The sequence below is a fragment of the Talaromyces marneffei genome, chromosome 3 (genome assembly GCF_009556855.1).
Source record: "Talaromyces marneffei chromosome 3, complete sequence".
NCBI classification, from domain to species: Eukaryota; Fungi; Ascomycota; class Eurotiomycetes; order Eurotiales; family Trichocomaceae; genus Talaromyces; species Talaromyces marneffei.
In genome coordinates this window covers 1,121,241-1,135,238 of record NC_072350.1, presented here as the reverse complement: position 1 = coordinate 1,135,238, position 13,998 = coordinate 1,121,241, and the positions used below count along the sequence as shown (strand labels likewise).

Here is a 13,998-nt window from a genome sequence, read left to right as displayed (position 1 = left end):
GTAACAGAATAGGTTCATCAAAACATGGTAACTAGTTAGGTTAGTTAGTTAAGTTAGTTATCGTCACAGATAAGTTACATAATCAGTCAGTCAGGACAACAATTTTTCCCTCCGCCGCATTATCATCCATGCACTGATGTGCCTCAGCAATTTGATCCATATGAAACACCTTTCCCACTTTGATCTTGAACGTCCCAGCTTCCACCTGCTGAACAATATCATTCAGAGGCGTAGACATGAACTCCTCAACCCAGCCTCCAAAGGTAGTAAGATAACGATATTTCGGAATGTATTCCATCGCCTGAAAGTTATCAATAGACCACTTGTTCCCCACGATACCAGTCATGCTCACAATGCCGCCCTTGGACGTACACTGAAAGGAGTCCTTCAAGGTCACAACGCCGACCAACTCCAAGACTTTGTTGAACTTTTGGCTGTCATCTTTGATCTGCGCTGCAATAGCGCCGTCTTCGACAAAGAATTTATCCGCCCCGTATTCGCGCAGCATCTGCTCTCGTTCCGGTCGTCGACTTGTAGACGCAACATGTGCACCGAATCCCTTGGCAATCGCCAACGCAGCGAGACCGACCGATGTCGTTCCACCTCTGATAAGCAAACGATCTCCCTTCTTGACTTCCAGGGATTTCGTAATCGCGCCATACGCCGTATTCAGCATCTCGGGCATAGCGCCCAAGACATCCCAGCCAAGTTTCGTCGGTACTGTGATGACCTGTACTTGATTTGTGGGGACAACGGTGTACTGAGCATATCCACCATCGAATTGCCGACCCATACCACCCATGGCCGTCATGACGATCTGACCTTTCTCAAACTCCCCGCCAGGAGCATGTTCCACGATACCGGTTGCTTCAATCCCTAGAATGCGCGGGAACTCGACACCGGGCGAATGGCCCTGACGGGTAAACATTTCTGATCTATTGAGACCGAACGCTTTGACACGAATGAGGACTTGGCCTGGTTGAGCCGTGGGGATCGGCCGCTCCTCCACTTTGAGGACATCAGGCCCGCCTTTGGTGTGGATGACGACCGCTTTCATCGTGCTGTTTGCTGCCATTATTGCGCCGCTGAATGAGTGGAAACTGGCCTTGTATATGATGTTGGTTTTGAATGTGGTAGCGACGATAAGTCCACCCCAGAAAATTGATCGGAAGACGTTTTTATGAAGTATCAGCCTTGGATTTGTTGCAGCGATAAGAGCCAATGGCATTTTCTTCTTGTTGTGAATGGGGAATGGCGAGTTCCTCCATCTTTCGTCCCACCGGGGAGACTTGACATCTTAAATACAACCATATCTACAACAGAATCCCAGGCCAAACGAGGCAAACCAACAGGTGCATGTTCAGCTCTTGATCCGATGTTGCACATATGTCCGCGGGATGTTTGTCTGGACAACGACAGTCTCGGTCTTAAGCATATCTCCACACGCTAGGCTGAGTGTGGTAATTTTGCAGTGTTTACAGTGTTTGATCTGTCGTCATCCCCGCATTTTGGTGTTTATATTGTTTGCATCTCGTATCTATCCATCCATCCCTGTCGAACTCCTGATGTGTACCTAGAGCTCACGTTGGGCAGGAAGATGGCTCTTTGGGATTTGCTTCCAGTTGCCACGTACAACGAATTGACGGCCGAACGAGATATATCATTGGGCACCGTATGAACATGGACGTTAGTTAAAACTCGGAAAGATGACGAGCTATTTCAAGTCATCCATTTAATCATAGATACCTGTACAAAAATCTCCAGACAATTAATTATATTCCCTCGTTGGTATGCTTTCGTTTGCTGTTTTGCATTTGATGCAGTCTGTACCTTCCAGGTCAACATATCTAGATCGTTGTCAGCTTGTATCATTTAGAATATAGATGAAGGCGGATTCCAAGATGTTACAGTATCGTTTATAGATGTATACAATGACAGAATAATTTACTATAATATATCAAAATTACTGGATTCCGTGCAGGTATGGAAATAATGGAATTCCCTCGTTCTCTTCGTCTAGAGAAGTGTCTATTTGATGACTGTGGGGTGTTTGGATGCGGCCATTCGAGATGTCGCAATTTCGTCGAATCTGAAGTGAGGCTTTCAAATGACATGTGCTGGTCGTACTTTGATGTCTGATAGGTAGTGCATATGCTGTGCTGGTAGGTATTTTAGTCGCATTAAACCAATCAAGTGATAAACCAGGATACCCGGGCCTGCGGCACAGGTACTGCTAGAAGAGAACGCCACCGTGCTTCCGGGGGAGGCAAGTTCTGTTCCCTTCGGTGAATTGTTACAGAACGGATATGTCGGATGTATAATAGTATGCAAGGATATCGAGAATAAGTAGATGTTGGAGCTGCAGAGGGTTTCTAGTGACCCTCATCTCTCGTCGTCTCTCTCTCTCACTTTGACCTGGGAGGGACGAGAGAGCGACAGGACAGGCATATACAGAGCAAAGGACATTTTGCCTAATGTCCATGGCTGTATGTAATTATGGCATATGTAGTATGCTCAACATTTGAACAGAACATGCAGCCATACTCGCGCATTGATTGGCCGAACGCAGGGAGTCCACGTGACATGACGTAGTTCACGTCAGTCCGTGCATCCGTGGCACTGTGACCGTAACATTACACTGTATTTATTCTGTTCCGGTATCACTGTGTATTCTGGATCCTATCCACCCTGCGCTTCAGCAAACAACTGGAGACTAAGTTAACTAAGTTAGTTATATTAATAAATCAACCACCTCAGCAATCGTGTGAAGTATAACTATATAATTGCAATCCGGAATTTTCTCTCAAGCTCATATTAATAACCTTCAATATCCTATAATTAACCACTTTAAGCCATTGAAGTCAACAAACTAATACCAACAATGTCTGCTATTCGACACTTTGATACACCACACATCATTCGTTTTGGTATGACTAACGACAACCCCGGCACGAGTGAGATGCAATTTGGAGAAACGGCGTACATTTCAAGCTTGGAGTTTATGAAGATGACGTGAGGGGAACGGATTTTGAGCAGCAATGGAAGCCCCTTCTCACACAAGAGCCGATTTTATTACGTGCGGGGTCGCTGGAGTGAGCTCTGCGATCTAATTATTTCACACTGCATGGAAATTTTGCAGGTGTTGGCACCGAATATCCCGTACTGGACCAGTCTCCACGATTATTTCTGCTGTAAATCGTATACTCTCAGGTTGTATGGAGCTCCAAAATCCGGCGTGATTCCGCTGGTAGTCCATGGTCCAACTCGCACATGCGCATATGAGATGCAACCTGCGGCATGGAACACGTTCAACGTGCCGGATGATATACCGATATATGACTGTCATGAGGCATCCCCTCTGGGTCACGGGATGGATTTAAAAAATGCTCCTCAAAAAGTTCGTCTGTCTGACGGAACGGTGGCTTTCTTCATTCCCAGTAGAATTTCAACGCGTAGCCGGGAGGGACCCGGTTATGTCAATGATGTGAATGAGTCTCACCAGTCTATTGCCTCTTATTTCCTCCTACACTCTCTGCAGATTAGATGCAGTGATGATAGCGCACGCATCCCGAAGGTGCTTGGAATCCTATCCTATAGCGGCCGTCCTGACGCTGACATGCAGAGGGAAGACGGAAAACAGATTGCAGGAATTCTTCTAGAATGGATTGATGGATTCCGTCTTATAAACTACAGACTAGGTGCCTACCGCCATATTACCGCACAAAATGAGTCGAATCATGTCAAGTGGCGGCAACAGGTTTCCCAAGTGATAAAAGAACTTCATCAGCATGGAGTTTCTACTCTTGGTGTTGATATAAGTCCATTTGATATCATTATTGACCAGAATGATAATCATGCATGGCTGACAGGATTTATTAATACAGAAGTATCGGAAGGTCATCGTGAGGGAAAGGTCGGTGAGTCAGATCAGGTGTATCTACAACTTGTTTTCGATCAGTGGCTGAGCGAAGAGGCGCATGTTCTCGCATCAAATCCACAGGAGATCAAAGAAATAGAAATGTCACGGTGGTTTACTATCTTAGACAGCGTCTGTTGAGATTTGATAAGTGATTCATACACTCCGATGGATGAATGGATTATTTTATTTACCGTGACCTCTCGTTACACAATTGGATTCTATATCGTGTGATATATCTGTCTCATTGATTGATATACCGTAGCCTATTAGGTTGCATAGCAAGGGGATAACTATAAATCAGCTCTATCTAGTCAAATACTTATGAAGATTACCACACTAGTAGCTTGATTCAGAATTTCAACTTACACTAGCGGTTTGCAGTTACTACCACGATTAGTATCCTTATAGCTCTGGTTACAGTCCTCATCACCTTTCCTACGGGGCCAACTTTATGCATCGCCTAGGGGCCTGACGTCGACCTTTGCCTTTAGTTCTTTTCGTGCAGGCCCGTCGCCCTGTGGCTACGAAAACCTTTGGTCCTGAGATGGATAACAGATAATCCCGCGTGAATGTCTGATTAAAATCCTGAAAACGCTGGAATGCTGAGATTAGAAAGCTCGATAGTGTCTCGATTGTCACTGCAGTCATGAGATTGTGCTTCCTGTACATCTAATGAGCACCAACTAGTTTGATGGTTGATAAGTACGTATTACGGAAACGATCTCATGGATCTTTGATGGTGAGAGTGAGAGTTGTACGAGGTACTTGATGGACCTTTAAAGTCCTTAAAAGACTTCGAAATTTCCCTTTTTTCTTAATATAAAAAGAAAAAGAAAAAAATGGAGAGTGGCTAATTGGATACAACCCTCTCATTATACAGAGTCTTGTGCATTTCTTTTTCAAATTGATGGCATACTAATACGTTGACCAGTAAATAGTATAGAGCGGGTTTTCCACAGAAAGCCGCGAGCAGGCGGGTGGATGCATGCGGCGCGTAATTTTTATTTGTTTGATCAAGATACTAGTTACTTGACAGTAAAATAGTTATATTAAATACACATACGTATACAGTATTTATACTATGTACCGCGCTATCTATTTTTCTCTAACTTATTGATTTCTAAGTTATATTATAAAAGAAGATAATTTAACTAGTTAGTTAATTAGCCATCTCTTATATAAGAGAGTGCCAGGGTGGTAGTTAGTTAACTAACTAATCCACATTTTATTAGATTAAGCACTTCCTCCTTAAATTAACTAAGTTAATTTATAGTTGTTGGCGTGTATCACATATTGATATAATACTCTATTCAGTCGATCTTAAAAGGTTGTACAGGAGATTATATAGATTCTTGCAGCTTTACAAATACTATGAATTCTTCTATTTTTCAAATCAGAAATAGCTAGCTTAATCTTGCCCTCAATCTGAGCCGATTTTAAAGGGTCTTTAGAATAGAGCACGTTTCCGGAGAGCGGTGGCCGGATCGCTTATATGGCCGGACCGCTTACCGATTAAGTTGCGTTAATTCACCGAATATCAATTATAGTTAGGTAAGAACAAGCAGAGTCTCGGGTCGCTAACAATCTCAAAAACCTTACCGAGGTGGCAATGGAGAAGACGGCCCTGTTCTGGGGTACATGGTTCGGGTTGCATTTGCTGTACACCGCGGAGTACTGAGAACCGTGACCCATTTCCTAGATGCGAAGCTGAGATCAAAGCGTGTCACGAGGTCTGTGAAGATAGAGACGTCTCCGTATAGGTGGCTAATGTAAATACGACTCAAGCAGCTTATCAGAACATCAAATACGGAGTAGTTCGGTGGCTGGAGAAAAAAGCAGTCAACCCTAGTCTCACAGAAAAGAAAGAAAACAAAAGACAGGACTTGGCGCATCTTGCTTACACCGGATTAGGGTTAGCCATGGCTATAGTATTACGTAGATTCTCTCTCTTCCTCGACACACCAAATAGAGAGGGACAGAAAAAGGAAAGACATTGAAGCTATTCATCTCATTGTTATAAAAAGACCGCAGCTTTAATTTGAGCTCAAAAAGAGGACCAAAGATCTTTGCATGGCTGGACTCTCCAAGGCCCACTTTTACAGGACAAGCTAGTACGTACGGTAAATACAATACCGCAGAGTAAATGAGCCCCCGGACAAGGCAACGTGACTTGGGAGCTTGCTTCCCCCGCAAGACAGACAGACCACTGTCCCCGCGGATGCCATTGCCTTTCCCAGCTCGCCGATTCGTCTCTTCTCGTCTTGTCCTTGTTCTGTTCCGCGAGCTGACTTCTCTCAATTTCCCCTCTCACTTCCCCTCCTTCCCCCTCTTGCCGGGTCTGCCAACCAGGTCAAGACGAGCATAGCATCGCAACTGTTTCGACATTGCATGCAACCTTTTCTCGTCTCGCTCTCTTTTGACTCCTTACCTTCTCGATTGGCTCTCAAAGCAATCACATCGCAATGGCATCGCCCAATGGCTCTGGGACGCCTCGGCGGGACACGAGGAATCACCTTCTCTTTGAGATCGCAACTGAGGTTGCCAACCGAGGTTTGACTATTCCGTTAGCAAAAACTTCTCCGTGATTGCTAGCTAACACCTCTTATCTATTGTCCAGTTGGAGGTATTTACTCCGTGTTGAAATCCAAGGCTCCGGTCACGACTGCAGAATATGGCGAACGTTACACACTTATTGGTCCTTGGAACAGAGCTTCGGTGAGCTACGGCGGATACAAGGAACAGAATTGAGATAGAAGCTAACGTTATTCAATGCAGGCTGCTGTCGAAGTCGAAGCTATGGAGCCCACAAATCAGGCGATGATCGATACAATGGCGTCGATGAAGGAACGAGGCATTGAAATGATCTACGGACGCTGGCTTATTGAAGGTGCCCCTCGGGTGCTGCTCATCGACACTGGTACTGGCTATGGCTATCTGAATGAGTGGAAAGGAGACCTCTGGAACACCTCCGGTATTCCCTCGCCGGAAGGCGATCATGAGACAAATGAAGCGATTGTGTTCGGATACCTGGTAGCATGGTTTCTTGGAGAGTACATTGCGCATGAGTCGAAACGAGCCGTGGTTGCCCATTTCCACGAATGGCTGGCGGGAGTTGCTCTCCCTCTGACAAAGAAGCGCCATATGGATTTGACCACCATCTTCACCACCCACGCCACTTTATTGGGTCGCTACCTATGTGCTGGTTCCGTTGACTTCTACAACAACCTGCAATATTTCGACGTCGATGCCGAGGCCGGAAAGCGCGGTATCTACCATCGTTACTGCATCGAGAGAGCGGCCGCCCATTCCGCAGACGTTTTCACCACCGTGTCGCACATTACTGCTTTCGAGAGTGAGCATCTGCTCAAGAGGAAACCAGATGGTGTGCTGCCTAATGGATTGAATGTCAAGAAGTTTTCTGCCATGCACGAGTTCCAGAATCTGCACTCACAAGCCAAAGAAAAGATTCACGATTTTGTCCGAGGGCACTTTTACGGACATATGGACTTTGACCTGGATAATACGCTCTATCTCTTCACTGCCGGTCGTTACGAGTATCGCAACAAGGGTGTGGACATGTTCATTGAGTCACTGGCACGACTGAACCATCGTTTAAAGACAAGCGGCTCAAAGACTACTGTAGTTGCGTTTATCATCATGCCTGCCCAGACTTCATCTCTGACAGTCGAGGCATTGAAGGGTCAAGCTGTCGTCAAGTCGTTGAGGGACACCTTGGAAATGGTGGAGAAAGGTATCGGTCGTCGACTCTTTGAACGTTGTCTCTCGTGGAAGGAAGGAGATAGTTTGCCTGATGAGAAGGACCTGATTACCAGCCAAGATCGAGTCCTCTTGCGTCGCCGTCTGTTCGCCTTGAAACGCCACACTCTTCCTCCGATTGTCACTCACAACATGGTCAACGACTCTGAAGACCCGATTCTGAACCAGCTGCGCCGTGTACAACTCTTCAACCATCCTTCAGACCGAGTCAAGGTTATTTTCCACCCCGAGTTCCTCAACTCTGCTAACCCCGTCCTGCCATTGGATTACGACGACTTTGTACGAGGCACTCACATGGGTGTTTTCCCTTCATACTACGAACCGTGGGGTTACACCCCAGCCGAATGTACGGTCATGGGTGTTCCCAGCATTACTACGAATCTGTCTGGTTTCGGCTGTTACATGGAAGAACTCATCGAGAACTCATCCGACTATGGTATTCATATTGTGGACCGACGTGCCAAAGGTGTTGACGAATCTGTCAACCAGCTGTGCGATTTCATGTTTGAGTTTACGTCCAAGAGCCGACGACAACGTATCAACCAGCGTAACCGAACGGAGCGATTGAGTGATTTGCTTGACTGGAAGCGTATGGGGCTTGAATATGTCAAGGCCCGACAGCTAGCTTTACGACGAGGTTTGCACTTCTCTCTATATGACAGCGCCAAAAATAATAATAATAAAAGATTGCTAATGTAACAACAGCTTACCCAACATCGTTCGATTCCGAGGAGGATTTCAGCGACTACATTGGAAGCACAGCTCAGAAGATCTCTCGACCATTTTCCGTGCCAGGCTCGCCTCGTGACCGTTCTGGCATGATGACTCCAGGAGATTTTGCATCGTTGCAAGAAGGACGAGAGGGCCTCAGCACGGAAGACTATATTGCATGGAAATTGCCGTAAGTCTTTGTCAATATCGCTATTTGTGTACGCGCTAACAAACTCGCAGTGAAGAGGAAGACCAAGACGAGTTCCCCTACCCCTTGACTCTCAGGACCAAGAAACCCTCCGATCGTCCTCAGTCACCGCTTGACTCCATCTCATTGAACGGGAAATAAACCCTCCTGCTTTTCCTACTCATCCCAATGTACACGAGGGCAGGGACCTCTGCACTTCTTTTGGTCCGTCTTAAAGCATTCAGACTTTATGCTTTCCTAGTCCACTACTGCATTCTGCTTCACTTGCTTCTCCGTGTACAGTTATTAGTGTGATTTGTTGTCTTCCATGTTACATGTGTATAATTTCGAGATTAAGATGCATTCATTGTCCATTGTCAACATAGTCTGAACGATTCGAATCCAATGTTACATTTCTTTCGATGTGAGATATAGATTCTGGAAAAGTAGGAGTTAGGGATATAACTACTGAAACGACAAGCAGGCAGACTGACGCCCTTCCCCATCAAGGGAATCAGCCCTAATCACAATCGAGCTAGAAGGCCACAGAACATGGAAGCCTTTGCCGTGAGACAATGTACCCAGCCAGTTAGGTAAAGGTGGTTGTTAATAGAGAGCATTGCTCTCCCAGGTTCCTGGTTCCTGACGTGCTCTACGTACGTACATTCAACGTCATCGATGATCGACGGCCTATATAATCTCACTTGTCCACCAGACTTTCACTTCTCAATCAACTACAATCTACCGACTCAAACTACTCTCTTGCCGTCAATCAACACATCTAGAAGCACATACACAACATGCCTCGCGGAGCCGAATTCGACAACGGAGTCCCCCAATCCTACAACGCCATTGAAACAGGCCCCAACAAAGCCCATGGCACAAACCTCGTACGTCTTATCTGTCCCTCCTCCTCCTCCCTTCCTTTAAAATCTCGTGTCTAACGGTGGGTATGCAATGCAGGGCTCAGACATAGACCGCTCCAACAAAGCAACCGCTATCCCAGAGGTAATGGGCGGGAACAATCTTGCCAGCGGCGGAGGTAGCACAGGTCCTAGGGCCAGTGGCTCGGGGAAGGGTGGTCAGGGGACTGGGGCTCGGGGTTTTTAGTCTACTTGACTACGGTTCGGGATGGGAATGGATGGATGGATGGTTGTGGACTGATGGACGGCATCCGACCAGGGTATGGGATACTTCCTACCTAACATAGGTGTAGGAACATCAAGGTCTGATACGACCAGTATCTTGAAATGAATCCAATACAATGAAATCTATTCATCTAACCACTCAGAAAATTGAATGTATATGTGCAGTGCCCTAAAGTCAAATACAAAGAAAGAACCTTCGAAAGCGAGAAAAGAGAAAAGACATCTCGCTGCTCATGAATTGAAAAAAGAATGTACTCCTGTACAATGAATGCTAACTGAAAACGTAGCATAGAAGAAATGTATATAACATCGCGGTATAGTATAATCACGGTCGGAGAAGTGTAAATTGTAGTATGTATGCCTCGGCAAGTCAATCAGGAACTCAGCTCTTCTCAGTCTTGCTCTGCTGGTTATTGTCATCCTTTTCCGGCACAGGTGGGGACGACGCTTCGCTAGCTGAAGAGGTAGCTTCTGTCTGTGCTGGTTCAGAAGCACTCGTCTTTTCAGGTAGAATAGCCTTTGCATTCACGACCTGAATCAACGTATCGCCCAGATCACTGGATCCGTCAATTTTGCCCATCTTTGATTTGAAGTATTCGACATCCGACAGCATCCTATATCAATCAGTTAGCTTTTTGTTGTGGGTATAGAGGAATACAGGATGAATACCTCTGTCGTCCAGACTCTGTCTTGACGCTAACCTCCTGAAACGTCTTTGTCCACTGATCTCTATAACTCTTAAAGACCGGTTCCATAATCATCATCACTGTCATTTCAGGGAAATGTCGGACAAGCACACGATGCAATGTCGCCGTCTCTTTGGTCAATGTCTCCATATATGTGCTGACAACCTTGGGGTCCTTTTCTGCATCCCAGTCAATCTTCTTCATGGAATTCACATGACTGGCCGAACGGCCGCTCATGATATCCACCAGTTTCTCGTGGATGCCATTCTGATGCTCCTGGCACAGTCTTTTCACCTTGTCGAATTCGCCCATGAGCTGGCTAGATGGTGACTGTCTGCGAGCAAATTCTCGAACGTAGGGGATAAGTGCAATGATGAAACTCAGGGCTTGCGACGAGAGGGCCAGATGTTTGGTGTTGATGTTTTTAAGTCCGGCACTTCTGGTAGCTCCAGCACCAAGGATCAATTGTGAAGATCGCGAGTTGAACAGTTTCAAGCATTCAATTAGGTTCGATCCAATGTCCTGAGTCATGCTAGGCAAGTTTGCCATGAGATACTCAAACTCCTCAATACTCTTCATAATTGTGACCGCAGATTCAGGAAGTACGTATCGCTGCTCGTCAAAGCTAGCATGGCGTACTTTTTCTTTCTCCTTTGCCGAACCGTTCACGGCAGTTCCGTTCTCCGCCTTAGGGGTTGGTGTGGGTGATTCCGTTTCTGCAGGTTGCCAGATCTTCGAAACTTGCAACCACTGATTCACATCGGCTGTACTAGCACGGAGAATTCGATCGAGTACGGCGTTCTCGGCGTCACCGAAATCTCTGGCATCCCATTTATCCGCATCCATGACTTCCACAATCTTGTGCCGCTGGTTGTCGCTAAATCTGACAATGAAATCACGAATCTGATTGTCGACGACTGTCTTCAACGATGTTCCACTGCGCCCAGATATGGCCTCGCATTCATCGGCAAAGAGACGATTAAGGCTGAAATACCTCAAAAAGTCCCCAATAGGGAGATATGATGTCTGCTCAGATCGTACTTTGAGAACCTTGACAACCTGGGACTGCACTATATCCACTGCCTGACCCAGTAAACTCGACATGTCGAGAACCTGAAGAATCTCCTCTTGAACCGCTGCCACTTCGGCTGCACTTCCTTGTGAACGTGGACCCCTGGTATTTTGCGGGTCAGGGCTACGTGGCGATGACCGACCTACAGACGGGCTCGGCTGTGCTCCCAGTCCGCTAGTGATGTCCAAAAGTACCTTAACCTGAACTCCCAGTCTTCTCAGTGATTCACTAACTCCAGTATAAATCTGCTTCAGCATATCATACGCCGAGTCGGCATCGAGTACACGCAAGTTTCGAGCTAGAATCGAAGACTTTTCTTGCGAACTCAACTGTCGTCCACCATGCGTAGATGCGGACATTACCGACTCATTGTCATCATCAGACGAGCTGGGAAGGTGTTTTCGTATAAGCGCTTTCATCTCTCGTAAGACGGCTGTCTTGAAGGACGTAGCTGCAGGCATCGTATAATGTGACCGGCCTAATCCTACCAGTTCGGCATGTAGTTTTGACCTAAGCTCCGCATCAAAAGACATATATGCTGGCGAGATAGAAGGCGCTGCTCTGTGTCCACCCCGATTCCTTTGGAAAGACGCCCCCCAACGTTGCAGTGTAGCATCTCCAGGAACACTACTAATATGCCGTCTGAGATCTGTAAGTAGATCGTCTAGAAACCTGCTTTCGTACCGTGCACCTATACGTTGTCTTAATCGTGCAAGTTCTTCGTCAACGCCTTGCAGAGCATGGAGCCCTCTGAGATCGACGGGCGGCCTCTGCTCAACAACATCCTGGTTGCGACGTCTAGTTGCCTGTTCGCCAGCTAACAGTAGATTCACCTCATCTAGTCCATCCATGGCATCCTCGACGTCTCCTTGTTCAATTATGTTTTCGCACTCGGTCACGGCCACTACTACCTCGTGAAGTTGACTCATGGCATCAGCTAACTTTCGAATGTTCTGGCGCCGCTGGCGCAATTTGACAACTTTCAGTCCTCCCATTGCCATTTCCTTATCGATCTTGTTCAGATCCTTTCGCAAAATTTGTATTCTCCTCACAGAATCCGCTGCCTCCGCATGAAGTTCGCGTAACGAACCTAGTGCGGTGAAGAATGATTTAGATGCTGTAGAAATCGAGGATATCAGATGTATTTCCACTGTATCCATGTACCAAGAGAGCTTTTCTTGCAGAATAGCATTTGTCGCAAGTGCTTTCCTTCCAATTGCCGGCGATTCGATTGCTGCTCCATTGCCTGCTGAGGGTTTTGGGGGTTGACGCACAATTTCTGACTTTTCGGAGACGACATCAAACGTACGCGGATTCTCGAGATGAAAGTCCTCCTCAAAGTAGACATTCGGTATCGTTGACAACGGCGTTACTGCCTGCGGGCCTCTACCATACGATGTGCGCCTTCTGCCTCTCAAATCAAACGGGGAGATGGCTCGGGAATTTTTCGACACACCAGATAGACGCCGCTCAAGTACTGGTGACTTTCGATCCTCGAATTCATCCGGTCTAGGCGAGAGTGCAGATGAAGGAGACAATGCCGCATTATTCCTAACCAAATTCGAGTCGTTCTCATCGTTTCCGCTTTCTTCTTTCGCTCGTTGAAAAGCATCATATAAGGAACCGACTTGTTCAAGGTAAGGCTGGAACTCTTTAGAGTCAACGTTTGGTATATTCGTGAGCGTCACCGGAGGTATATCCCGTGCCGTAGGAGGTTTGTAGCCCGTTGCCGGTATGGAAGTATGAGCGACGAGTCCGGTACGGACGATGGGGGGTTGCAGAAGTGTCGATATGGCTAATAATTCAAAGTAATTAACGATCAGAAACTATACAGAAACAGCGACCTCTGCTCACCATTTTGACCTAGCTCTGCGATAGAGGAGCGATGGGTCGATGAATCCAGAATCCCGCCAATGCTAACCAGAGAGCTAGCGGTAGACAATCTCCGCTGCGGTATCCGTTGTGAGGGTGCTATCCGTGGAGAGTCATACGTATTGTGGGCGAGTTGTTGCAGCGAAGGTGTCGAGGTCACAGAAGCCAGGCTGTCAATCGACTTCCGCGGGCTCGAGGCCATCTCGTTCGAGGGGGAGGCGGCCGAAGCCTAAGCGTAGATCATGGACCAGTGTTGTCGCTTTCCGGGTCTTTCACACAACATGCATTGATATATAAATATTATCTTCGAGGTAGCTGAGTCAATGATTTGTTGCTTTGTTGTGAAATGATGAAGCGCTGAAGTACTCCTAAGACCTTGAGAGCCCGAGCTCTCAGCGACGTAGGCCGATGTAGAATTAGATTATTCCTGATTAGGAAAGGTGCCCGTTGCTGGCTGAACGGCCGGGATGACGAAGCCTTCCGAGGCCATCTTCCCGTCTGCTTATTGAACAGAGCATCAGGGTTACTTTGGAATAGAAACAAATATATTCAGTTTCATAATGGGTATTTCTACAAATCTTTCTGCCAGCAACGAAACCAAAAGCAACGGGAACAGACCTAAACAC

The 13,998-nt window shown here is 46.6% G+C and overlaps 5 protein-coding genes across 5 annotated transcripts; 3 read left to right on the top strand and 2 right to left on the bottom strand.

Moving 5' to 3' along the window:
* Positions 1-82: 82 nt before the first annotated feature.
* EYB26_004151 (uncharacterized protein) lies at positions 83-1,228 on the bottom strand (the record flags this gene model as incomplete). The annotated part of the gene is made up of 1 exon (XM_054263445.1): positions 83-1,228. One exon carries the CDS (start codon positions 1,226-1,228, stop codon positions 83-85), a length of 1,146 nt encoding a protein of 381 aa, XP_054119420.1.
* Positions 1,229-3,124: 1,896 nt separating this feature from the next.
* On the top strand, positions 3,125-4,057 carry EYB26_004150 (uncharacterized protein; the record flags this gene model as incomplete). The annotated part of the gene is made up of 1 exon (XM_054263444.1): positions 3,125-4,057. One exon carries the CDS (start codon positions 3,125-3,127, stop codon positions 4,055-4,057), a length of 933 nt encoding a protein of 310 aa, XP_054119419.1.
* Positions 4,058-6,381: 2,324 nt separating this feature from the next.
* EYB26_004149 (uncharacterized protein) lies at positions 6,382-8,756 on the top strand (the record flags this gene model as incomplete). The annotated part of the gene is made up of 5 exons (XM_054263443.1): positions 6,382-6,469; positions 6,537-6,634; positions 6,695-8,333; positions 8,402-8,597; positions 8,648-8,756. The coding sequence occupies 5 exons, from the start codon at positions 6,382-6,384 to the stop codon at positions 8,754-8,756; spliced, it is 2,130 nt and encodes a 709-aa protein (XP_054119418.1).
* A 638-nt stretch (positions 8,757-9,394) lies between these two features.
* On the top strand, positions 9,395-9,704 carry EYB26_004148 (uncharacterized protein; the record flags this gene model as incomplete). Its single annotated transcript, XM_054263442.1, has 2 exons — positions 9,395-9,484; positions 9,558-9,704. The coding sequence occupies 2 exons, from the start codon at positions 9,395-9,397 to the stop codon at positions 9,702-9,704; spliced, it is 237 nt and encodes a 78-aa protein (XP_054119417.1).
* Positions 9,705-10,124: 420 nt separating this feature from the next.
* EYB26_004147 (uncharacterized protein) lies at positions 10,125-13,574 on the bottom strand (the record flags this gene model as incomplete). Its single annotated transcript, XM_054263441.1, has 3 exons — positions 10,125-10,356; positions 10,412-13,295; positions 13,355-13,574. The coding sequence occupies 3 exons, from the start codon at positions 13,572-13,574 to the stop codon at positions 10,125-10,127; spliced, it is 3,336 nt and encodes a 1,111-aa protein (XP_054119416.1).
* Between the last annotated feature and the right edge of the window lie 424 nt (positions 13,575-13,998).